Here is a 20,477-nt window from a genome sequence, read left to right as displayed (position 1 = left end):
CGCACCATTGGGCGCGGATAAAGTCAGTAGCAGTCGAACTGTAAAATCTTCATCTCTGTTGAGGTATTCATTTAAAAAAGGTTTAAACATAATTATTATTTAATTTTTAATCGGTAATGAAGAAATTGTTAAAACTTTCTTCCCAGATTTCTTTAGCCTCCGCACAGGGTGTTTCAAATTCTTCGGGCGGCGGGCAGATGTTGGAGTTCAAAACGTCCAGGGCTTCTCCTGAAAATACAAAAAAATCATACATAGGCACTTTTTATTTTTTATTTTTAAGGAATAACCCGCAAAGCCTTTACTTTTAGAGGCTTGTCTGCAGGTAGGATGGTAAGGATAGGGAAGGTTAATGTGAAAAATACATCACAAACACCCAGATCAATGGATCTTTGTCAGACGAGAGGAATATCTAATTTAACATACTCAACCTATAAAGGATTGTATTAGACTCGTGAAGTGTTTATAACAGTCGATATAATTAATATTTTCATTCATCATTTTCTTTAGGAAAATTCGCCTTCGAAAAACGTTATTTTCGTAAGTTGGCAATGAATGACATCACAGAAACGATGGAGATATTTTAATGTTGGTGTCATTGCTAAATTATTGGCGGCTCTATTTGTTGATATCAGTGGTCCACCCTCCCAAATATTTGTATATAAATGTATATAAATATATATATATATATATATATATATATATATATATATATATATATATATATATATATATATATATATATATATATATATATATATATATATATATATATATATATATATTTTTTTTCTTCTTCTTCTTCTTCTTCTTCTTATTGTAGGCCTTACGGCCTGTTTTTAAGAGGGATTAGCCTCCTGCGACATCGATTCCCAGCTATCGGCCCTTTTTTTAAAAAAATATTATTATTATTATTTTATTTATTTTTTATTTATTTATTTATTGAACGGCTAAAGCCTTTAACATAATACATATATACAGTATCTCATATAAAAATACACTAATGAATACACTTATAGAGAAACAAAACTCTAAAATATAAAATAACAAATAGTAAGCACTGGTAAATACATGTCTCCTTCGCACACTATCAGCGAGCAGCGAGAGAGAGTGAAACACAACGTTTACGTTTATCCATTATAACATGGAGAAGAAATGCTGAGAAAGTACAGACTTCAAGGCGGATAACGATATATTAAATAAATCTATACTTTCAAAAGCATTGGCTAACATGTGAAGCCGCGGAATGGGAGAGAACATGGCATAGTTTGCATTATGTGCAAGTACTGCGAATACAGATTTTTGCCTAGTACCTCTTCGACTAACGTACCTCTAAGCTTTATTAGATTTAGGAGATCAGGGCTGTATATTTACATAAAATATAACTGATTAAAGAAAACACTTGTTTTTTACCACTTGAGTTTTATTAAAGACTACATGTTTCAGAAGTTAAACTTCCATCATTCAGGTCTGTATAATAACTAATGTCCGCCTCCGTAGTGTAATGGTCAGCACGCTCGGCTACCGTTCTGGAGGTCCCGGGTTCGATTCCCAAGGGGGGTAAAATAAATATAAGTGATTTTTTCACTGTCATATTTATTCAATATTACCCTGGACTGGTACCTGAAGCGGAGGGCTGATCACCTTTCCTTCATGTGTAAACGATCAAGATAACACTGCGTTTATATATGACACAGTGCCCTATGCATCATTGGGGTGCGGATAAGGGTTTTATTATTATTATTATTATAATAACTAAAATATAAAATATAAAATTGTTCTACAAATAAGGAGAGGGGAAAGTTAGGAGGAGGGGGTTAGTCAAGGGGCGGAGTTTGAAAAAAAAGGAAAAATGGAAAGCAAAGGTGAAGAATTTTGAAACAATATATTATTTAATAAATTATAATTAGAATTTAGGTTTTTTTGGATTTCTAAATTTTCAAGATAACTCATAATTTGGCCTTTATACGGAACAAGGTGTAATAATTTTAATTTATGAGAGTGAAATGAGTGATTAGTATCTATTATGTGATTTACAAAAAAAAAAAAAAAAGTGTTTTCTTTAATCATTGTGACATGTCTTACCACAAAGTTAATGCCGAAACAATAAATAAAATATAATATAACTCATGACGTTTCACGTTTGAGTTCACACTAGCATCTAAACTATGTAGGCAGACTTATTAACTTATTAGCCAATAATATCACATCATGAGAATGATCCATCGATCGTATCGAACGACGACCATCCTCTGTATATGGCCAGAGCGGTAGTAGCGGACAGAGAAGCCACTCACGGTGCTCGTCCTTGAGCTGCAGGGTCCCTGCGGCGGCGGTGAGGAGCTGCAGCAGCTGCAGCAGGTGGGGGGGCGCGGGGGCTCGCTGCTCCCAGGACACCAGCAGCAGCAGGCAGCCCCGCAGCACCCCGACCAGCCGCTTGCGGAGATTCTCATCTGCAGCAAACGCCAACACAATTGTATTAGTTCTTCTCGGTCTATAGAACAGCATTGGATGCAGTGCCAACTTGATTGTGGTTATGTGAAAGCGGAGCTATTATTCTCAATATTTGTGGTTGGTCATTTTTAATAATAATAATAAAACCCTTTTCTGCACCCCAATGGTGCATAGGGCACTGCGTCATGTTATCTTGATCGTTTACGCATGATGGATAGGTGATCAGACCTCCGCTCCAGGTACCAGTCCAGGGTAATATTGAATAAATATAACAGTGAAAAAATCACTTATATTTATTTTACCCCCCTTGGGAATCGAACCCGGGACCTCCAGAACGGTAGCCGAGCGTGCTGACCATTACACTACGGAGGCGGACAATTTTATGTAGACAGTTTGAAAAGTTATTTTATTTACAAAATTTTGACAGTCGTAAGCCCTGAAAATGCCCAGACTTCCTTCATGAAAATGATTCGGAATGCATCGAAACACGTGTCACAGTAGATTTTAAGAAAAAGTGGTATTTACTAAGTAAAACATTATTTTATTTTTTATTTTTTGACATCTCATCAAAGATGAAAAGGAATATGGAAGTCTGGGCATTTACGGGGCTGACGACCGTCATAGGCTGGTTTAAGTGATCAATTTACATACGTGTAACATTCACCAATTCTACCCATTATTGACAACCACACTACTCCAATTCTTGGAAGTTCTATATATATGAACCAATTTGAAACCTTGTTCTTGAATCACTAGAACTTCACTAGAGACATCTATTGGTGAGATGTAAAGAAGCTTTTTATTAAGCAGAATCTCTACAATTACAATTACACACTATATTTTTGGACACACTCAAAATGCTGTAAGTAAAACATTAGTTAAAAATGGATAGATTTTACCACAAAGTGACCGCCGAGTCAATTAATGAAATTCCTTCATCTATGTCAAAGATCACTCCTGAGCGGAGATAATTCATATTTCTGAACAAGTATTTTGGCTATGAGGTCCTCCTCCGTGGTGTAATGGTCAGCGTGTTTAGCTACCATGCTGGAGGTCCCGGGTTCGATTCCCAGGAGGGTGAAAATAAATATTAGTGATTTAACACTGTAATATTTATTTTGTCCGCCTCCGTAGTGTAATGCTCAGCACGATCGGCTACCGTTCTGGAGGTGTCGGGTTCGATTCCCAAGGGGGGTAAAATAAATACGAGTGATTTTTTTTCACTGTAATATTTATTCAATATTACCCTGGACTGGTACCTGAAGCGGAGGGCTGATCACCTTTCCTTCATGTGTAAACGATCAAGATAACACTGCGTTTATATGATACAGTGCCCTATGGACCATTGGGTGCGGATAAGGGTTTTTATTAATATTTATTTAATATCACCCTGGACTGGTTCCCGAAGCGCAAGAGTGATCACCTTGCCTTCATGTAAGTAATGATCAGGATAACACTGGGTCAATTTGATACAGTGCCCTATGCACTATTAGGTGCGGATAAGGGTTATAAGTAAGTAAATTTTGGTTAACTAAAAATGCAGTAAATGTATTTACCATTGAAATGGTTACTGTAGGAGTTGTATAGTCTCACAGAGCAGTGGAGCACAACTAATAGACTCTGGAACACGCGCGTCGAGCAAACGCATCTGCAAGGAAACAAAATTGAGATTTAAAAATTAAATATAAAATAACTTATAATTTTTCTCTATGCTGCTGAAACATGGACTATAAAAGCAGCAGAAAGGAGAAAATTTGTGTTGGAGGAGCATGCTCCGAATTCCATGGACAGCTAGACGCACCAATGAGTCCATTTGCCAGGAACTACGCTTGGATGGCTTGACTCTGGCCAATATCTGTACCCGACGGATTCTCCAGTTCTTTGGACACGTTGCGCATGGCAACGAGGATAGCCTGGAACGACTAGTTGTGATCGGTAGCCTGGAGGGAAAGAGAGGGAGAGGAAGATCCCCACACGATGGACCGATCAAGTTAAGGCAGCAGCAGGCACCTCGGTGGTTGGAGCGCTACGTGCAGCGCAGTCAAGGGATAACTGGAGAAGAGTCATTGCTTCTGCAAGGGTCACAACCCTCAGAAATGAGGATTAAGACGGAGAAGAAGAATTGATTCTGTATTAACTTGAGTTTTATTTATATATACGACTAGTTTCGAAAACGACGGATGTTTTCATCTTCTGGTGCAAATTAAAACAAACAAACAAAAATATATTAACATTAATTGATAATATTGAAACCCTTATCCGCACCCCAATGGTGCATAGGGCACTGCGTCATATAAACGCAGTGTTATCTTGATCGTTCACACATGAAGGAAAGGTGATCAGCCCTCCGCTTCAGGTAATATTGGTCAGGTCCAGGGTAATATTGAATAAATATGACAGTGAAAAAATCACTGATATTTATTTTACCCCCCTTGGGAATCGAACCCGGGACCTCCAGAACGGTAGCCGAGCGTGCTGACCATTACACTACGGAGGCGGACGAAAATACTGTTTCAAAATACGTCACCGTTTTTATCAATGTTTCCTTTTACAAAAAATGTTGTTCCTTAACCCCCCTCCCTATATTTATTAACCTATATATACACCTAAATATATTTTTGTTCGTTAGTTTTAATTTGTACCAGAAGATGAAAACATCTGTCGTTTTCGAAACTAGTCGTAAATATAAATAAAACTCATTAAAGTGGTTTATTCAAGTGCTTAATTTTAATAAAATACATATAATTTATATTTGAAGCACTAACTGTAATATTTATTCAATATTACCCTGGACTGGTACTTGAAGCGGAGGGCTGATCACCTTTCCTTCATGTGTTAACGATCAAGATAACACTGCGTTTATATGACGCAGTGCCCTATGCACCATTGGGGTGCGGATAAGGGTCTTATTATTATCATTATTTATTAACTTTGTGATCTTCCATTTTATAATTAAAATGTAACTTTGTTTTAAAATCACTATAAATGGTGTCAATATGTCCGCCTCCGTAGCGTAATGGTCAGCATGCTCGCCTACCGTTCTGGAGGTCCCGGGTTCGATTCCCAGGGGGGCTTAATAAATATAAGTGATTTTTTCACTCTAATATTTATTCAATATTACACTGGACTGGTACCTGAAGTGGAGGGCTGATCACCTTTCCTTCATGTGTAATCAATCGAGATAACACTGCGTTTATATGAAGCAGTACCCTATGCACCATTGGGGTGCGGTAAGGGTTTAATATTTTTATATAAATAGTGTAAATTAATAATTTACAGTGATTTTAAAACAAAGTTACATTTTGATTATAAAATAACTTATTTGTCCGGGAGTATGGCGGCACATGGTCCTCCATCTTCGAGAAATTTCATTATTTCCATTCAATTTTTAATTAAATTTATTCAGTACAAATTAACATATACATTACAAACTAAAATTTAACCCGTATTAATACAAAAATTATAAAGTAACCAAGAACACACTTCGCTCACTCCTTTCAACAACGTCATATACCAAAAATTGTCAATTTTCAGTTGTGCATGTTTTCGGAATGCCTAGATAATGTACTATATCCCAGCAAAAGCGGCATATTTTCAACTTGATATTTACCCGCTGCAGGGCAAAAAGTGTTGTTTTTGCATTTTGATTAAAAGGTATTGTTTATTTTTTTGTTTTAATAAACTAAATATTTTTCAAATGGAGAAAAAACCTTCAGATTTTATCTAGAAAGATCTGTTGCACAGTAAAGAGTTCAGTTTGTGGCTTGATTTTTAAAACACTGTGTTATATTTTTAAACTTTAAAAAAGTTCTCCTGAAAAATCATGTTTTTTTTATTTATGACGTTCTTGAAAGGAGTGAGCGACTTGTTAAAGTTGTAGAAGATTCTCGCTTCGGAATACCCCTTCAGACACATGGAACAGATGAATATCCAGTGTGATATTGTTCAGCATAGCGGTAGCTCTTCCTACAGGCATAACCATCGGCAGGTTGATCCTGTGTATAGGAATGTGAAACAATCTATGTGGACGCTGTCTACGGTAACTATCGGGAACTTCGGGATTATCCATAGCGGTATGGCAACAATGGATAAAAATGCATCATCAAATACACATTCTAACGTTGCACCTTTTTGTCTGATCCGGGCCAATTGCCCTGCCACTCTTAACCCTAGACCACAGGACTTTAAAATGTTCCTTAACACACTAAGGACAGGGGGTTTTTACGGCTGGGGACCGCTGGCAACGGTATTTGATAATTAAGTACATATACATAGTTAAGATATGCCTGTACAATGCCTGCATTGCTCCTGTTCTCTTATACAGCTGTGAAACATGGCACCTTACAAGGGCCCAGAGCAGCCGTGTACTCACCTTTGAGAATAGGTGTCTGCGGGGAATTTTAGACGTTCGGTGGTTTGACTTTGTGAGGAATGAAGAGATAAGGTGTAGGACGCATCTTGGTCACAACTGTCATCAAAATAAGGCGATTCAGTCGGCTTGGCCATGTACTTCGCATGCCTCCTGAGAGCCGCCATCAAGCTTGCCTCCTTTACAAGGCATCAGGTTCGCGCCGCCCAGGATGACCACTGCTGACAATTCGTCAGTAGTTCTCGTCAGAACTTCGGGCTATGGGTCTGACTTGGGAGGATGCATGGAGCTGGCAACCGATAGCAAAGCTAGGAGACAGTTTGTGGACCACATAGGGAGCAGATACGTTTTTTTTAAAAAAATAGGCATATAAAAAACATAAAGGAAGAAGCATGTTTAAATGAAAAAAAAAAGAGAAAATATAACTAATCATTAACACAAATCAAGATATACAAAACTTGTGTCCGACCCGTCATGACGTATGGAATCGAAAGTAGAGCAGACACCGCTGCCACAAAAAACACGCTTAGAGTGTCAGAAATGAAGACTCTGAGAAGCATAACAGGCAAGAGTCTTCGAGATAGACTGAGAAATGCCAAGATCAGGGAAATATGCGAGATCCAAGATGTCGTTAGGTGGGGAAGGCAACGAAGAAGACAATGGTATGCGCATGTGAGGAGAATGGAACCATCCAGACTCCCCCACATCGCACTGTACGGCCAACCCCGTGGTAGACGACTCCCGGGCAGACCACCAAAGAGATGGGCCGATAGCTGGGAATCGACGTCGCAGGAGGCTAATCCCTCTTAAAAACAGGCCGTAAGGCCTACAATAAGAAGAAGAAGAAGACTAACACAAATATCTCTCCATAAAGTATTTTTTCAGATCATTCATTTTGGATCCCCGACTGGGTTCTATTTTATATATGCCAGGTAGCTGGTTATTTGGGTATAGGCAAGGACATTGCTCCAAACTTGGTTGTGTTTATCGGCCCCGCATGTATTTTGTTGTGTCCTTGTGTATTATAATGGTGAATTTCTTTGTTGAAAATCGGTTTGGTGTTGCTGTGAGTTGTTATCTACATTATTTGAAGTAAAATTTAATTTTTTATACCTATTGTCTCGATGCAGACATGCCCAAGTGACTGATTGGTGGCCGGAGCTGTGACACAAGTCTAGCACGCTCCGGCCTATACGGAACAGTCTCTCCGCGTGGCCAATCTCAGTGTGCTTCACGGCCCAGATCTCCATCTGGCAGCAGAGGACTTGCAGGAAACACGTTTCTACAAAACAGACATGAAAATAATCAATGAACGGAATGAATTGTGGTAACACTGTTGTACGTAGTACGAAGGCGTTTCGATTTGAACTAAACCGAAGATTTCCGAGCGGACCCGACTCTGAAGCGAGAGAGCTGAAAAGCCGAGAGAACTGCTTGGGTCGTTGAAGCGAACAGACGTTTTATTTAGATCTTAATTTTACTTCTATAACTCCATATATTGTAAATTATTTGTCATTATTTGATTCCAGTATTTAGTATAGAATCGCATTTATTTCAAGAAAGGAACCGACTGTAAGTACATCGTTTTCATTCTGTGCTCTACTCCCCTTACATTAACAAACAAGATCACCGACACGTGATCACAAAACGCGGCTACACGCCGCTCCCAAAATAGCCGTTCCCGAAACCAATAGCTATAAATGTTGGCCAAACAGCCATAATTGGTGACCCCAACAGCTATACAATCAACATGGAAGAAGGCAGCTTTCCTGGCTTGGGAACATTCCGGAGTGGGCCGGGATGAGAGGTGTGGAGGACCTGTTTCCTGCTGCCCGGGACAGATAAGGTTTCTCGCGAGCGATCTTCAACGGACACCTTTTTTCTTGAACCTATCACAATTCTAACGATGGAGAAAAAACATACCTAACTCACAGCCTAGCACAAAGTTCTAATCATGGCACAGAAAAACAACAACACAATACAGCACATTACATAAAGACAACAACATAATGCAACACATAACATAGACACAACACAATGCAGCACATTACATAGACACAACAACACAATGCAGCACGTTACATAGACACAACAACACAATGCAGCACATTACATAGACACAACAACACAATGCAGCACGTTACATAGACACAACAACACAATGCAGCACATTACATAGACACAACAACACAATGCAGCACGTTACATAGACACAACAACACAATGCAGCACATTACATAGACACAACAACACAATGCAACATATTACTACAACATAATACAAAGATTAACTATAACACATGTAAATTGTTATAGTTAATCTTTGTTCTCTTTGCATCCTTCCCCATTCCCGACAACACAGCACATAACGTAAAGACACAATGCAGCACATTACATAAATACAACCCCGCAATGCAGCACATCACACAAAGACAATAACGACACAACACAACACATTACATAAATACAACAACGCAATGCAGCACATAACACAAAGATAACGACACAATGCAGCACATTACATATAGACAATGACACAACACAGCACATTACATAAATACAACAATACAACACAGCACATTACATAAATACAACAATACAATGCAGCACATTACATAAAGACAACACCCTTACGATGCAGCACCTTTGATCAAACATAATCATTTAAAAATCATAAGTAAAACGTCCACTTTACAGGAAAAATTGTGTCACTTTACAGAAACATCCTCGTTAATGCTGGTTTAATGGCCAAATAATGTAAGAAAAAGACTGTGTATTGAACTCACCAGAATTATACATGGCCACTCCTTGCGAGTGATCCAACTCCATATTTGTCAGCTCCGAGTTGTTGCAAAACTTCTCGAGGAACAATTTACTCGGGGAGAGATACCGTATTACGTTCAATACCTCCGTGAATACCACAATGTTTGGTCTCAAAAACACCAGCTCTTTGATCAGTTCGTATATTTTGTCATAGACTAACTCCTTATTTGCAATTTTTTTGACACTGTTCTTCAAAACCATAGACATTGCAGTCAGAAGACCGGGGTACAAATGGGAGCAGCTCTGAAAAAAAACGATAAATTAAATCAAGATTTTACCTATATCTCAACATAGATGAAGAAGTTTATAAATATGGAAGTATAGATCCAAGAAGGAATAGTTAGTGTATTTGGCTATCGCAAGTCAAAATAAATCACAACATTTTAAGTGTGTCCGAATCCTTGTTCACAAATCTAGGTTTCTCTACTTGGGAGTCATATTTTTATATTTTGACATCTCAACATAGATGAAGAAGAATATGGAAGTCTGGGCATTTACGGGGCTTACAACCGTCATAAAACATTTTGCTACGAGCAAAGGGTAAATAAAATCAATTAAAAATGGTAGACAAAGAATTACTTACAGCGTATCCAATTTTCTTGGCAATCTCGATAAATATGTCTAAAAGCCTCCCCGATCTCTCATCTCTTCTCTCGTACGCATCGCAGAAGGACAACTTGTGGGGGAAACCCTCGGGCAGATGGATCCTCAGATCTTCTATGTTCCGGAAGCCGAAAACCAGGTCTGAAACAGCCGTCACCCTTTTGCATATCACGGCCAAAACCGCTAGAAGCCTTCTGGCGTCAATGGCCCGCTCATTCTTACACCAGGGGCTGAAAATTATACACAGTGAAAAAAAACTATCCAAAGATTTTAAACTAAACAAAGAGATTCTCCTCTTCTAAGTACAATTATTTTATGTTACAATATATTATTTAATAAATTATTATTAGAATTCAGATAGATGTTCGAATGATGAAATAAGGAAAGAATGTAAGGCTGAGATAAGCATTATCGATAAAATTAAGAAAGGTGTGTTGAGATGGTTTGGACATGTGGAGCGTATGAGTGAAGAAAGAACGGTTAAACAAATTTATGGAGCGAATGTAGTTGGAAAAAGAAGCAGAGGACGACCGAGGAAAACTTGGCTCAATCAGGTATGTCAAATACTTGAAAGTGGCCGGGTCAGGAGTCGTAATAATCGTCGGGTATGTATGAGAAGATGCATGAATGTAGAAGAGGCAAAGAATGTTTGCAAAGACAGAGTGGTGTGGCGTTCGATTCTCTCTGCCTACCCCTGCGGAGAAGCGGCGTGATGGTTAGTTAGTTAGTTAGTTTATTAGAATTTAGGTTTTTTGTATTTCTAAATTTTCAAGATAATTCATAATTTGGCCTTTATATGGAACAAGGTGTAATAATTTTAATTTATGAGAGTGAAATGAGTGATTAGTATCTATTATGTGATTTGCAAATTCCGAAAAATAATTACTAACAAGACCGCTATGATGTTCTTTAATTCTAATCTTTAAACTTCTCGCAGTTAAATCCAAAAAAACCTAAATTCTAATAATAATTTATTAAATAATGTATTGTTTCAAAATTCTTCACCTTTGCTTTCCATTTTTCCTTTGTTTTCAAACTTCCCCCCTAGACTAACCCTTTCCCTTTACTTTCCCCTCTCCTTATTTATAGAACAATTTTATATTTTATATTTTAGTTATTATACAGACCTGAATGATGGAAGTTTAACTTCTGAAACATGTAGTCTATAATAAAACTCGATTGGTAAAAAACAAGTGTTTTCTTTAATCATTGTACTATTTTTTTATTTATTTCGAAACATATTACATACATATAATATTCTCGATGAGTAATTTCTATTTTTCAATGGTAAGTAACCCTCCCTTCCCGGTGTTGTGTGCCTTGTACACATTGCTTCTAATAACCATATCTCTATAAATAAAATAAATACTAGGCTAAGATTTTAGGTATTCCTCCATAACATATTTACGCATTCATTCAAAAAATAATTTTAACCTTTTAAACGCGTTAACTTTGTTCCTAAGAGACGCTCGTGCGCGGCTGTGTTTCGCCGTTTTTTAAATTATTACTTTTATCATGTATTTAGTTATGAAACGATTTATTTTCCTAAACAAAAACGTTCAATGGGATTCATTGTGCCTTTTTGGTACTCTATAATACACTTGTGTCACATTATTCTTGAAATATATCGTAATATAAACAAATAAGATCGTAACATAAATAAATCAAAGCACGCATCGTGTGTCACTCTTATCCACTGGCGATGCGTAGCGTCGAGAGTGAGACAGATATAGGGCATGATTATGGAGCGGACTAATTACCGACCGCAAGAAAAATCAGGGATCTGTTGTTTTATTTATCCTTGTGATGTTACAAATTATTAGTCAGATATTTCAACAGATGTCATAAGGCCGAGGATTGACGTATTATTTTATCCAAAGTTCCACACCATGAAAAAATCCCTCCAAGTTGAACTGAGGTTGGAAACTTGGAGCAAAGTGAAAACACAAACGCTTATGTCAGCCGCGTATGGGGCATGTCTTGTAAAAACACATATGGTTATGCGAGCCGCGTGGATCCGGTTAATAATGATCAGAATTTATCGGGTACATCGGAGGTATTTTGTGAATATCGGAAATGAATTTGCGTATAAACAGCGCGTGAACATTATGTGTAGTTTTAGGTGTGTAAATGGTTTTGTCCAATTTGGAAACCTTGTTCTTGAATCACTAGAACTTCACTAGAGACATCTATTGGTGAGATGTTCATATATATAGAACTTTCAAGAATTTGAGTAGTGTGGTTGTCAATAATGGGTAGAATTGGTGAATGTTACACGTGTGTAAAGTGATCACTTTGTGGCAACCCACACATCGACTATGGCAACTCAAATCGAGTGAAATAGCGAGCAACCTACACGAAGCCCGCAACGAACGGAAGCGAGCCCGTTACACTTCGTCGCCGCTCCTCCTCAGATCGACACGTATTTCAACTGTTCTCATATTAGAATCACGCGATTATTCTTAAGTATTTTCTTGATTGTAATTTGGTAGAACTGAATAAATTTGTGTTAAAAGTAATCCGCTTTCATCTTGCTTCCCTTCTGATAAATTAAAGTGGTATTCAACTAGAAACCACAACTTAAACCAGCCTATGACGGTCGTCAACCCCATAAATGCCCAGACTTCCATATTCTTCTTCATCTTTGATGAGATGTCAAAAAATAATATGTTTCGAATATTGAAAGCATTAACTTTGTGGATCATATTGATAAATTATATCTAAACCCTGAAGAGGGCATCAGGTTGTTGCCGAAACTAGTTGGTTAGTAAAAATGTGAGTGGATCAGAACACAAAGTATTTTTATTTCTCGAAATAATATAAGTAAAAATGACTATAAGTAATAATCTGTCCGCCTCCGTAGTGTAATGGTCAGCACGCTCGGCTACCGTTCTGGAGGTCCCGGGTTCGGTTCCCAAGGGGGGTAAAATAAATATAAGTGATTTTTTCACTGTAATATTTATTCAATATTACCATGGACTGGTACCTGAAGCGGAGGGCTGATCACCTTTCCTTCATGTGTAAATGATCAAGATAACACTGCGTTAATATGACACAGTGCCCTATGCACCATTGGGGTGCGGATAAGGGTTTTTAAAAAAAATGGTGCTATGGTGGTGAAGGGTAGTATTGTTGGCATGTTGTGGTATAAATTGTCCTGATGAAGAGACGGGTACGTCTCGAAACCGGTAGACTTAAAAAACCTTGGTGAGTGGTTATACTACTACTACCATCACACCGTTCCCCCGCAGGGATAGGCAGAGAGGATGGAATCCCACACTCTTCTGTCCTGACATACACTCTTCGCCTCCTTCACATCCATAAATCTGGTCATACATGCCCTCCGATTACGCAGACTTTTGACACCGCCAGATTTTAGGTTCTGATTCATCTGATCGTGCCAAGTCTTTTTCGGTCGTCCTTGTTCTGTTTTACCTCTCACATTCGCCACATATCACTCACTCCTTTCAAGAACGTCATAAATCAAAATTCCTCAATTTTCAGTTGTGCATATTTTCGGAATGCCCAGAAAATGTACTATATCCCAGCAAAAGCAGCATATTTTAAACTTAATATTTACCCACTACAGGGCAGAAAGTGTTGTTTTTGCATTTTGAAGAAAATGTATTGTTTAATTTTTTTTTTAAATATAATAAATATTTTTCAAATGGAGAAAAAACATTCAGGTTTAACCTAAAAAGATCTGTTGCACAGTAAAAAGTTCAATAAGTGGCTTGATATTTATTTTTAATACATTGTATTATATTTTTAAACTTTAAAAACGTTCTCCTGAAAAATCAAGTATTTTGATTTATGACGTTCTTGAAAGGAGTGAGCGATATATTTTCTTAGTCATTCTCCCGTTATCCATTCGCTCCACATGTCCATACCACCGTAAAGAACTCTTCCTAATCTTTTCAATTATTCCTCGTTCAGCCTTACATTCCTTTCTTATATCTTCATTTTAATTCTGTCATACAATGATTTTCCACACATTCGTCTGAGAAGGCGCATTTCAACAGCGTTCACTCTGCTTTCATCCTTCCTTTGCCAGTTCCATGTTTCGCTTCCATAAATTAGTGTCGGTACCAGCACGCCGTTGTGAACCGCTAGCTTGGCTTCCATGGACATATTCTTATTCGCAATCACTCTGTTCAAAGCACCATTTATTCTATTCCCTGCATTCACTCTTCTCTCAATATCCTTATCCACTCACGCACTATGAGTGGTTATATAATAATATTATTAACATTTTTGTGAAAAATAAAATAAATAAGTAAAAACCTTTGATGGAATAGTTGGTGGGTCGCCATGTCGGGGCTCTGCGCCATCTCCAGGTACCTCTCGTCCATCTCCCGGAGCGTTTGGGAGGTCACTCTGCCCGCCAGCTCTTCCAGTTCAAACAGTGTCCTCAGCACGTAGTCTTTGGTGACAAGAAACAACTAGAAAGAAGAAGAAAAAAACTACAAAAAAGTAGTAATAAAAACATTTTAAATCTATGAAACAACAATACAATTTAAAACACACCGATAAGACACATAATGTGGCTTGGTGGGCCTCTGCAAAAAAGTATACTATGTTTATGAATTTTTTAATTAAAAAATCCGCCTCCGTAGTGTAATGGTCAGCACGCTCGGCTACATTTCTAGAGGTCCCGGGTTCGATTCCCAGGGGGGTCAAATAAATATATGTGATTTTTTCACTCTAATATTTATTCCATATTACCCTGGACTGGTTGGTACCTGAAGCGGAGGGCTGATCACCTTTCCTTCATGTATTAACGATAAAGATAACACTGCGTTTGTATGATGCAGTGTCCTATGCACCATTGGGGTGTAGATAAGGGTTTGAATGTTTGTGAATTTTTTAATTAATGTATATATGTATTTATATGTATATACATAGTTGACAAATAAATGTTTCAATAAAAAACAAAAATCTAAATATTGAAAATGTGACAGTAGCTGTCAAGAAGCATGAAGTCCGCCATGAGCAATGTATAGTATTGGGTGTGTTTTTGTTTCGTTCAACAGACGGCGCTGCCATTGCAAACAATTTAAAAAAAAATATGAGAGAAATTTTAAAAAACAGGCATGCAGGGCTGAGATGAGCATTATCCATCAAATTAAGAAAGGTGTGTTGAGATGGTTTGGGCGTGTGGAATGAATGAGTGAAGAAAGAACAATAATACAAATTTATGATCCAAATGTGGTTGGTAAAAGAAGCAGAGGAAGACCGAGGAAAACTTGGCATGATCAAGAATTTAAAATGGTTGTGCATGAACAAGTCAGGAGTCGGAATAATCGGCGAGTATATATGTATGAGGAGATGCATAAATGTGGAAGAGGAGAAGATTGTGTGAATTTTATTGAATATACGAGATTGGACGGGGATCAGGACTGTCTAGAGCTGCCCGAGACAAGGACAATTACTCCCAAGTGATACATGACAAGCACAGAAGAAGAAGATGCTATATATATATATATATATATATATATATATATATATATATATATATATATATATATATATATATATACCTTCAAGGAATGTTCAAGCGCTGGTCCTCTGTTCAATTCATCTTCCGGAATCTCCATCAATCTAGAAATATCTCCGTAGACGTTGCTGAAATCAAAATTGGTGTCCGCCACGTCTTGCGCTGGACGGGCCAAAGGCTTGTGATTGAACTCGCCGAGGATCCTCTTCCTAATGGAAGAGAAGCTGGAGTGTTCCACGAAGAGGGATTCCTTATTGGAACTGAATATAATTGGGAATTCTTTCATCGGCGTACGATGGAATATAGCTTTTGGGATGTCTTCCAGTATCGGGTAGCCTGAAACAAAAAAAAACATGTTGGCGATGTTACAAGATGAATGATATTTCTTCAAATCCTTACCGTACTGGAGGTTCCGGGTTCGATTCCCAAGGGGGAGGGTCAAATAAAGATATAAAAATTCAAGATTTTTATCTATGTCTCAACAAAGATGAAACTAAAGGTACTGGAGGTCCCGGGTTCGATTCCCAGGGGGGGAGGGTTAAATAGAGGTGCTTTTTTCCCTTTAATATTTATTCAATATTACTATGGACTGGTACCTGAAGCGGAGGGCTGATCACCTTTCCTTCATGTGTTAACAATCAAGATAATACTGCGTTTATATGATGCAGTGCCCTATGCACCACTGGGTGCGGATAAGGGTTGGAGACAGTTTTTTACACATGAATGTGGTCTAGTATAAAATGCAGTCCCTTCAAGAAATGTTAGTACAAAACTTAGTTCTAATTTATATTTTGCCATGATCAAGATTATACTGCGTTTATATGATGCAGTGCCCTATGTGCGGATAAGGGTCTGAATGAAAATGAGATACCTATGATAAATAAGGGAAACAAAAATGCGAAAGAATTGACGATATACTCACGGCAAACAGTGCTAGGCACGATACGAACGAGTCTTGCGGTATCCGTCTGCGTAGTTTCATCGGTAACGTTCTGTTTCAACTCGCTGACGTCCATCTTGGAGTTCATTTTCTGACTAAAACTGAAATTTTCACATTGGTTAGCGATAATATAGGTCGGCAAAGTGTGGCTCGGGACCCGCATGCGGCGCTTTGACCCTTTATGTGCGGGTATAAATATTTGCGGGGAGGTTCGCCTTCTTCTTCTTCTTTTAGGACTAGGTCCTGTCATTCTCGGGTCGCTCCTGGGAGGTGGAAGACCAGCTATCCTTCCATCGTTTAGGTGGTCTTCCTGGGGGTCTGATCCCGCCTATGCTGCTGTCCGCTGCCACCCTCACCACTCGATCCCAACTCGCTCTTCTCACATGATCTCTCCAGAAACGTCTTCTTTCTCTTCCCCATCGCACAACATCTTCAACATCGCAGATTTTTCTTATATCTGAGTTTCTTACTCTGTCGCAAAGTGTTAGGCCTGCAATGGGTCGTAGAGTCTTCATTTCGGATGTCCTAAGAAGGCATTTTGTTCTCGTGGTGTCGGCTCTTGTTTCCGTGCCGTATGTCAAGATCGGTCTTACGCAGGTTTTATAGATCCTTACCTTTCTTTCTTTCCTCTCTTCCTCTCTTTCTTTTTTCAGTTCGTCGAAGGTTCGTCAATTCTACATATTAATGCCAACAATCTTTTTCAAGTGTGAATGTAATTATATTATATTATTTATTGATTCGGCATTAACTTTGCGGAATGACATGTTGATTATTTAAATTTGAAAATTACTTGAATATACCACTTTGACCCTTTCCACTCTGACCATTTTTTCTCATAACTGATCAGCCACTCTGATCAAAAAGACGTTTTTCTACAATTAAAATAAATATTTTGATTCCCTAATTTTGGGACACTCTGTCTGTCAATTCGTATGACCATGTTAATTAACATTAACTGTATTTATCTGAAATTATATTATTTTTTTAACGTAAAAATCGGGAGACTAAAAACGTCAAAAAAACTTCCAAACATTACCGTTTTAAACCAATTTTTTTTATTTTTCGGCTCATAACATGGTACATAAGCGTGTAAATTTTCAAAAAAAAATCATTTAATTAAGTGTGTAAAATTTACTTTTTATTGTTACTTTTGGGTCGGCCCTCGTATCACCGGTGCACGCGGTAGTTTTAAGCACCGTAAGTAAAAGTTAATATGACAGATGAATAAATAAATATAATATACACCGCGAGAGCGGACACCGTAGTCACAAAAAATGTGCTAAGAGTGTCAAAAATGAAGACTCTAAGGAGCATATCTGGCAAGAGTCTTCGAGATGGAATAATGAACACCAGGATAAGGGAAATATGCGAGACGGAAGATGTCGTTAGGTGGGGAAGGCAACGAAGGAGACAATGGTATGCGTATGTGAGGAGAATGGAACCTTCCAGACTCCCCCACATTGCACTGCACGGCCAATCCACCAAAGAGATGGGTTAACAGTTGGGAATTGTCATCGTAGGAGGCTGATCCCTCTTAAAACAGGCCACAAGGCCTACACCAAGCAGAAGAAGGAGAAGATGATATTTACCATGGCCATTTATTACTGGTAGCCGCAATCGGCTCCGTGAGCTTGATTTTGCTATTCTCCAATAACCTGCATCTCTCCTTTAAATTGGCTTCCTCCAGACTCTACAAAAATATAATAATAAAATAATAAAACCCTTATCCGCACCCCAATGGTGCATAGGGCACCGTAGTATAATGGTCAGCGCGCTCGGCTACCATTCTGGAGGTCCCGGGTTTGATTCCCAAGGGGGGTAAAATAAATATAAGTAATTTTTTTCACTTTAATATTTATTCAATATTACCCTGGACTGGTACCTGAAGCGGACGGCTGATCACCTTTCCTTCATATGTAAACGATCAAGATAACACTGCGTTTACATGACGCAGTGCCCTATGCACCATTGGGGTGCGGATAAGGGTTTTATTATTATTTATTATTAATTTTGGATATATTACCCAACAATTCAATACTTTTCATATACAAAATATGTACATTCAATTTACCTTGAACTCGATTTTCGCCTTCAAGCTTTGAACCTCCCGTTCCAACGCCAGTATCTTATCGTTCCAAGCGATCTGCTTGCTCTCCTCCGCTTTCAATCGCTGCATCCTTGCCGAATCCGCTTGCGACTGCACGGTCTTCATCTGCACCCGCAAGAACGACACCTCACCCTCCTTGATCAGAAACTTGTCCGTCAACATGGCGTGCTCTTGCTTCAATACATCATTGGCCATCTTGGCACTGCGGAGCTCCTTCATCAAGTGCTGGAATTGCCCGTCGAATTTGGCTTGCGGTTTCTTGAAGGGGTCCTCTTGGTCGGTAGCGGCCGGTCTGGGGGGCTCTCGGTCGGCCGCGAACCCGGGCCGCTGCGTCGAGGTGAGCGCCGGCTTCATGCAGAGGGTGTAGTTGCCGACGGCCGACATGTCGTGCTCGGCTTGTTCGCACACTTGACTCGCCAGCAGGAGTATTTCGTCGTTTTCGTCGCCCCATATGTCGTCTTCGTCCGCGAAACCTTTAAACCAAACAGGAGAAAGCGAAATTGAATATTTGGAGACATGTTAATATTTTTTATGAAAACGGCACACTATAAAGTAGACTAACTAACTAACTAACCATCACGCTATTTCTCCGCAGGGGTAGGCAGAGAGAATAGAACGCCATACCACCCTGTCTTTGCAAACATTCTTCGCCTCTAGAGTCTGATCTAGTAGTGTGGTTGTCAACCATGGGTAGAATTGGTGAATGTTACATGTGTGTAAAGTGGCCACTTATCCAAGCCAATGGGCGTTTGTGCACTACACGGAAATTTGCCGTCCAGCAGTCCGGTTTTGAAAAAACGCCCTAAGACGGTCGTAAGCCCCGTATATACCCATACCTCATATTCTTTTTCATCTATTTTGTGATGACGAAATGTAAATAAAGCTAGGTTTTAAATTATTTTCTCTTTGCTCAACAATATCCACCCCCTATGTCGAGCATATGGAGATCACAAACTGTCCTTGCATCCTGCATCCTCCCAAGTCAGATCCGCGTCCCAAAGTTCTGACGAGAACTGCCGACGAATTGTCAGCAGTGGTCGTCCTGGGCAGCGTGAACCTGATGCCTTGTAAAAGAGGCAAGCTTGATGGCGGCTCTCAGGAGGCATGCGGAGAACATGGCCAAGCCAACTGAATCGCCTTTTCTTTACAGTTGTGATCAAGATTTGGTGCGTCCAAATTTCCGGCGTATTTCCTCGTCAATTACTTCAAACGTCAATTCAAAGCTCTGTGCTTGATGGTATTAGAGGTTAAACTTAAAATGCACATTATAATAAATATAAACAAATTAACTCACTTTGAGTCGATGCGGAAGGAAGTACAGCCGTGTTTGTAGAAGCAGCACTCGAAGAGTGTTGAAACAAACTGAGTTTCGGCTTCTTATTTTCATGATACTGCGGGTCAGCTTGACGTTTTGCCATTTTAAAATATCTTTTAGTCTCTTTTGTCACACGATTATAACAAATTACGACGAACGGCACCTTTATTGATAGACAAAATCAATTTAAAAGAACCGATGAAATATGAATAAACAAAAAACAGTGAAGAAAAACATCTCAACCCAACGTAGTTCTTTCATGATTTATATATTATATCAAAATCTTATAGTATTGACAGTTCTTCAATTTTGGTTTCAATTCCCGCCAATAGAGCTGCCATGTCAGAAATTTTAGGTATATTATTATTATAGA

General features: G+C 38.7%; 1 protein-coding gene across 1 annotated transcript; it reads right to left on the bottom strand.

The window, feature by feature from the left end:
• Window positions 1-81: 81 nt before the first annotated feature.
• Window positions 82-20,395, bottom strand: mus304 (mutagen-sensitive 304). Its single transcript, XM_088270528.1, has 12 exons — window positions 20,084-20,395; window positions 18,754-19,262; window positions 18,272-18,372; window positions 16,665-16,783; window positions 15,786-16,078; window positions 14,530-14,687; window positions 10,226-10,475; window positions 9,606-9,885; window positions 7,934-8,102; window positions 4,008-4,099; window positions 2,295-2,450; window positions 82-228 (listed from the first exon to the last, which is right to left on the bottom strand). Exons 1-12 carry the CDS (start codon window positions 20,205-20,207, stop codon window positions 107-109), a joined length of 2,373 nt encoding a protein of 790 aa, XP_088126654.1. The 5' UTR covers window positions 20,208-20,395; the 3' UTR covers window positions 82-106.
• Window positions 20,396-20,477: the final 82 nt, after the last annotated feature.

This window comes from Brachycentrus maculatus, unplaced genomic scaffold (genome assembly GCF_059751285.1).
Source record: "Brachycentrus maculatus isolate JH-2025_06_01 unplaced genomic scaffold, ASM5975128v1 h1tg000387l, whole genome shotgun sequence".
Classification (NCBI taxonomy): Eukaryota; Metazoa; Arthropoda; class Insecta; order Trichoptera; family Brachycentridae; genus Brachycentrus; species Brachycentrus maculatus.
This window is presented reverse-complemented; position numbering and strand designations above follow the sequence as displayed.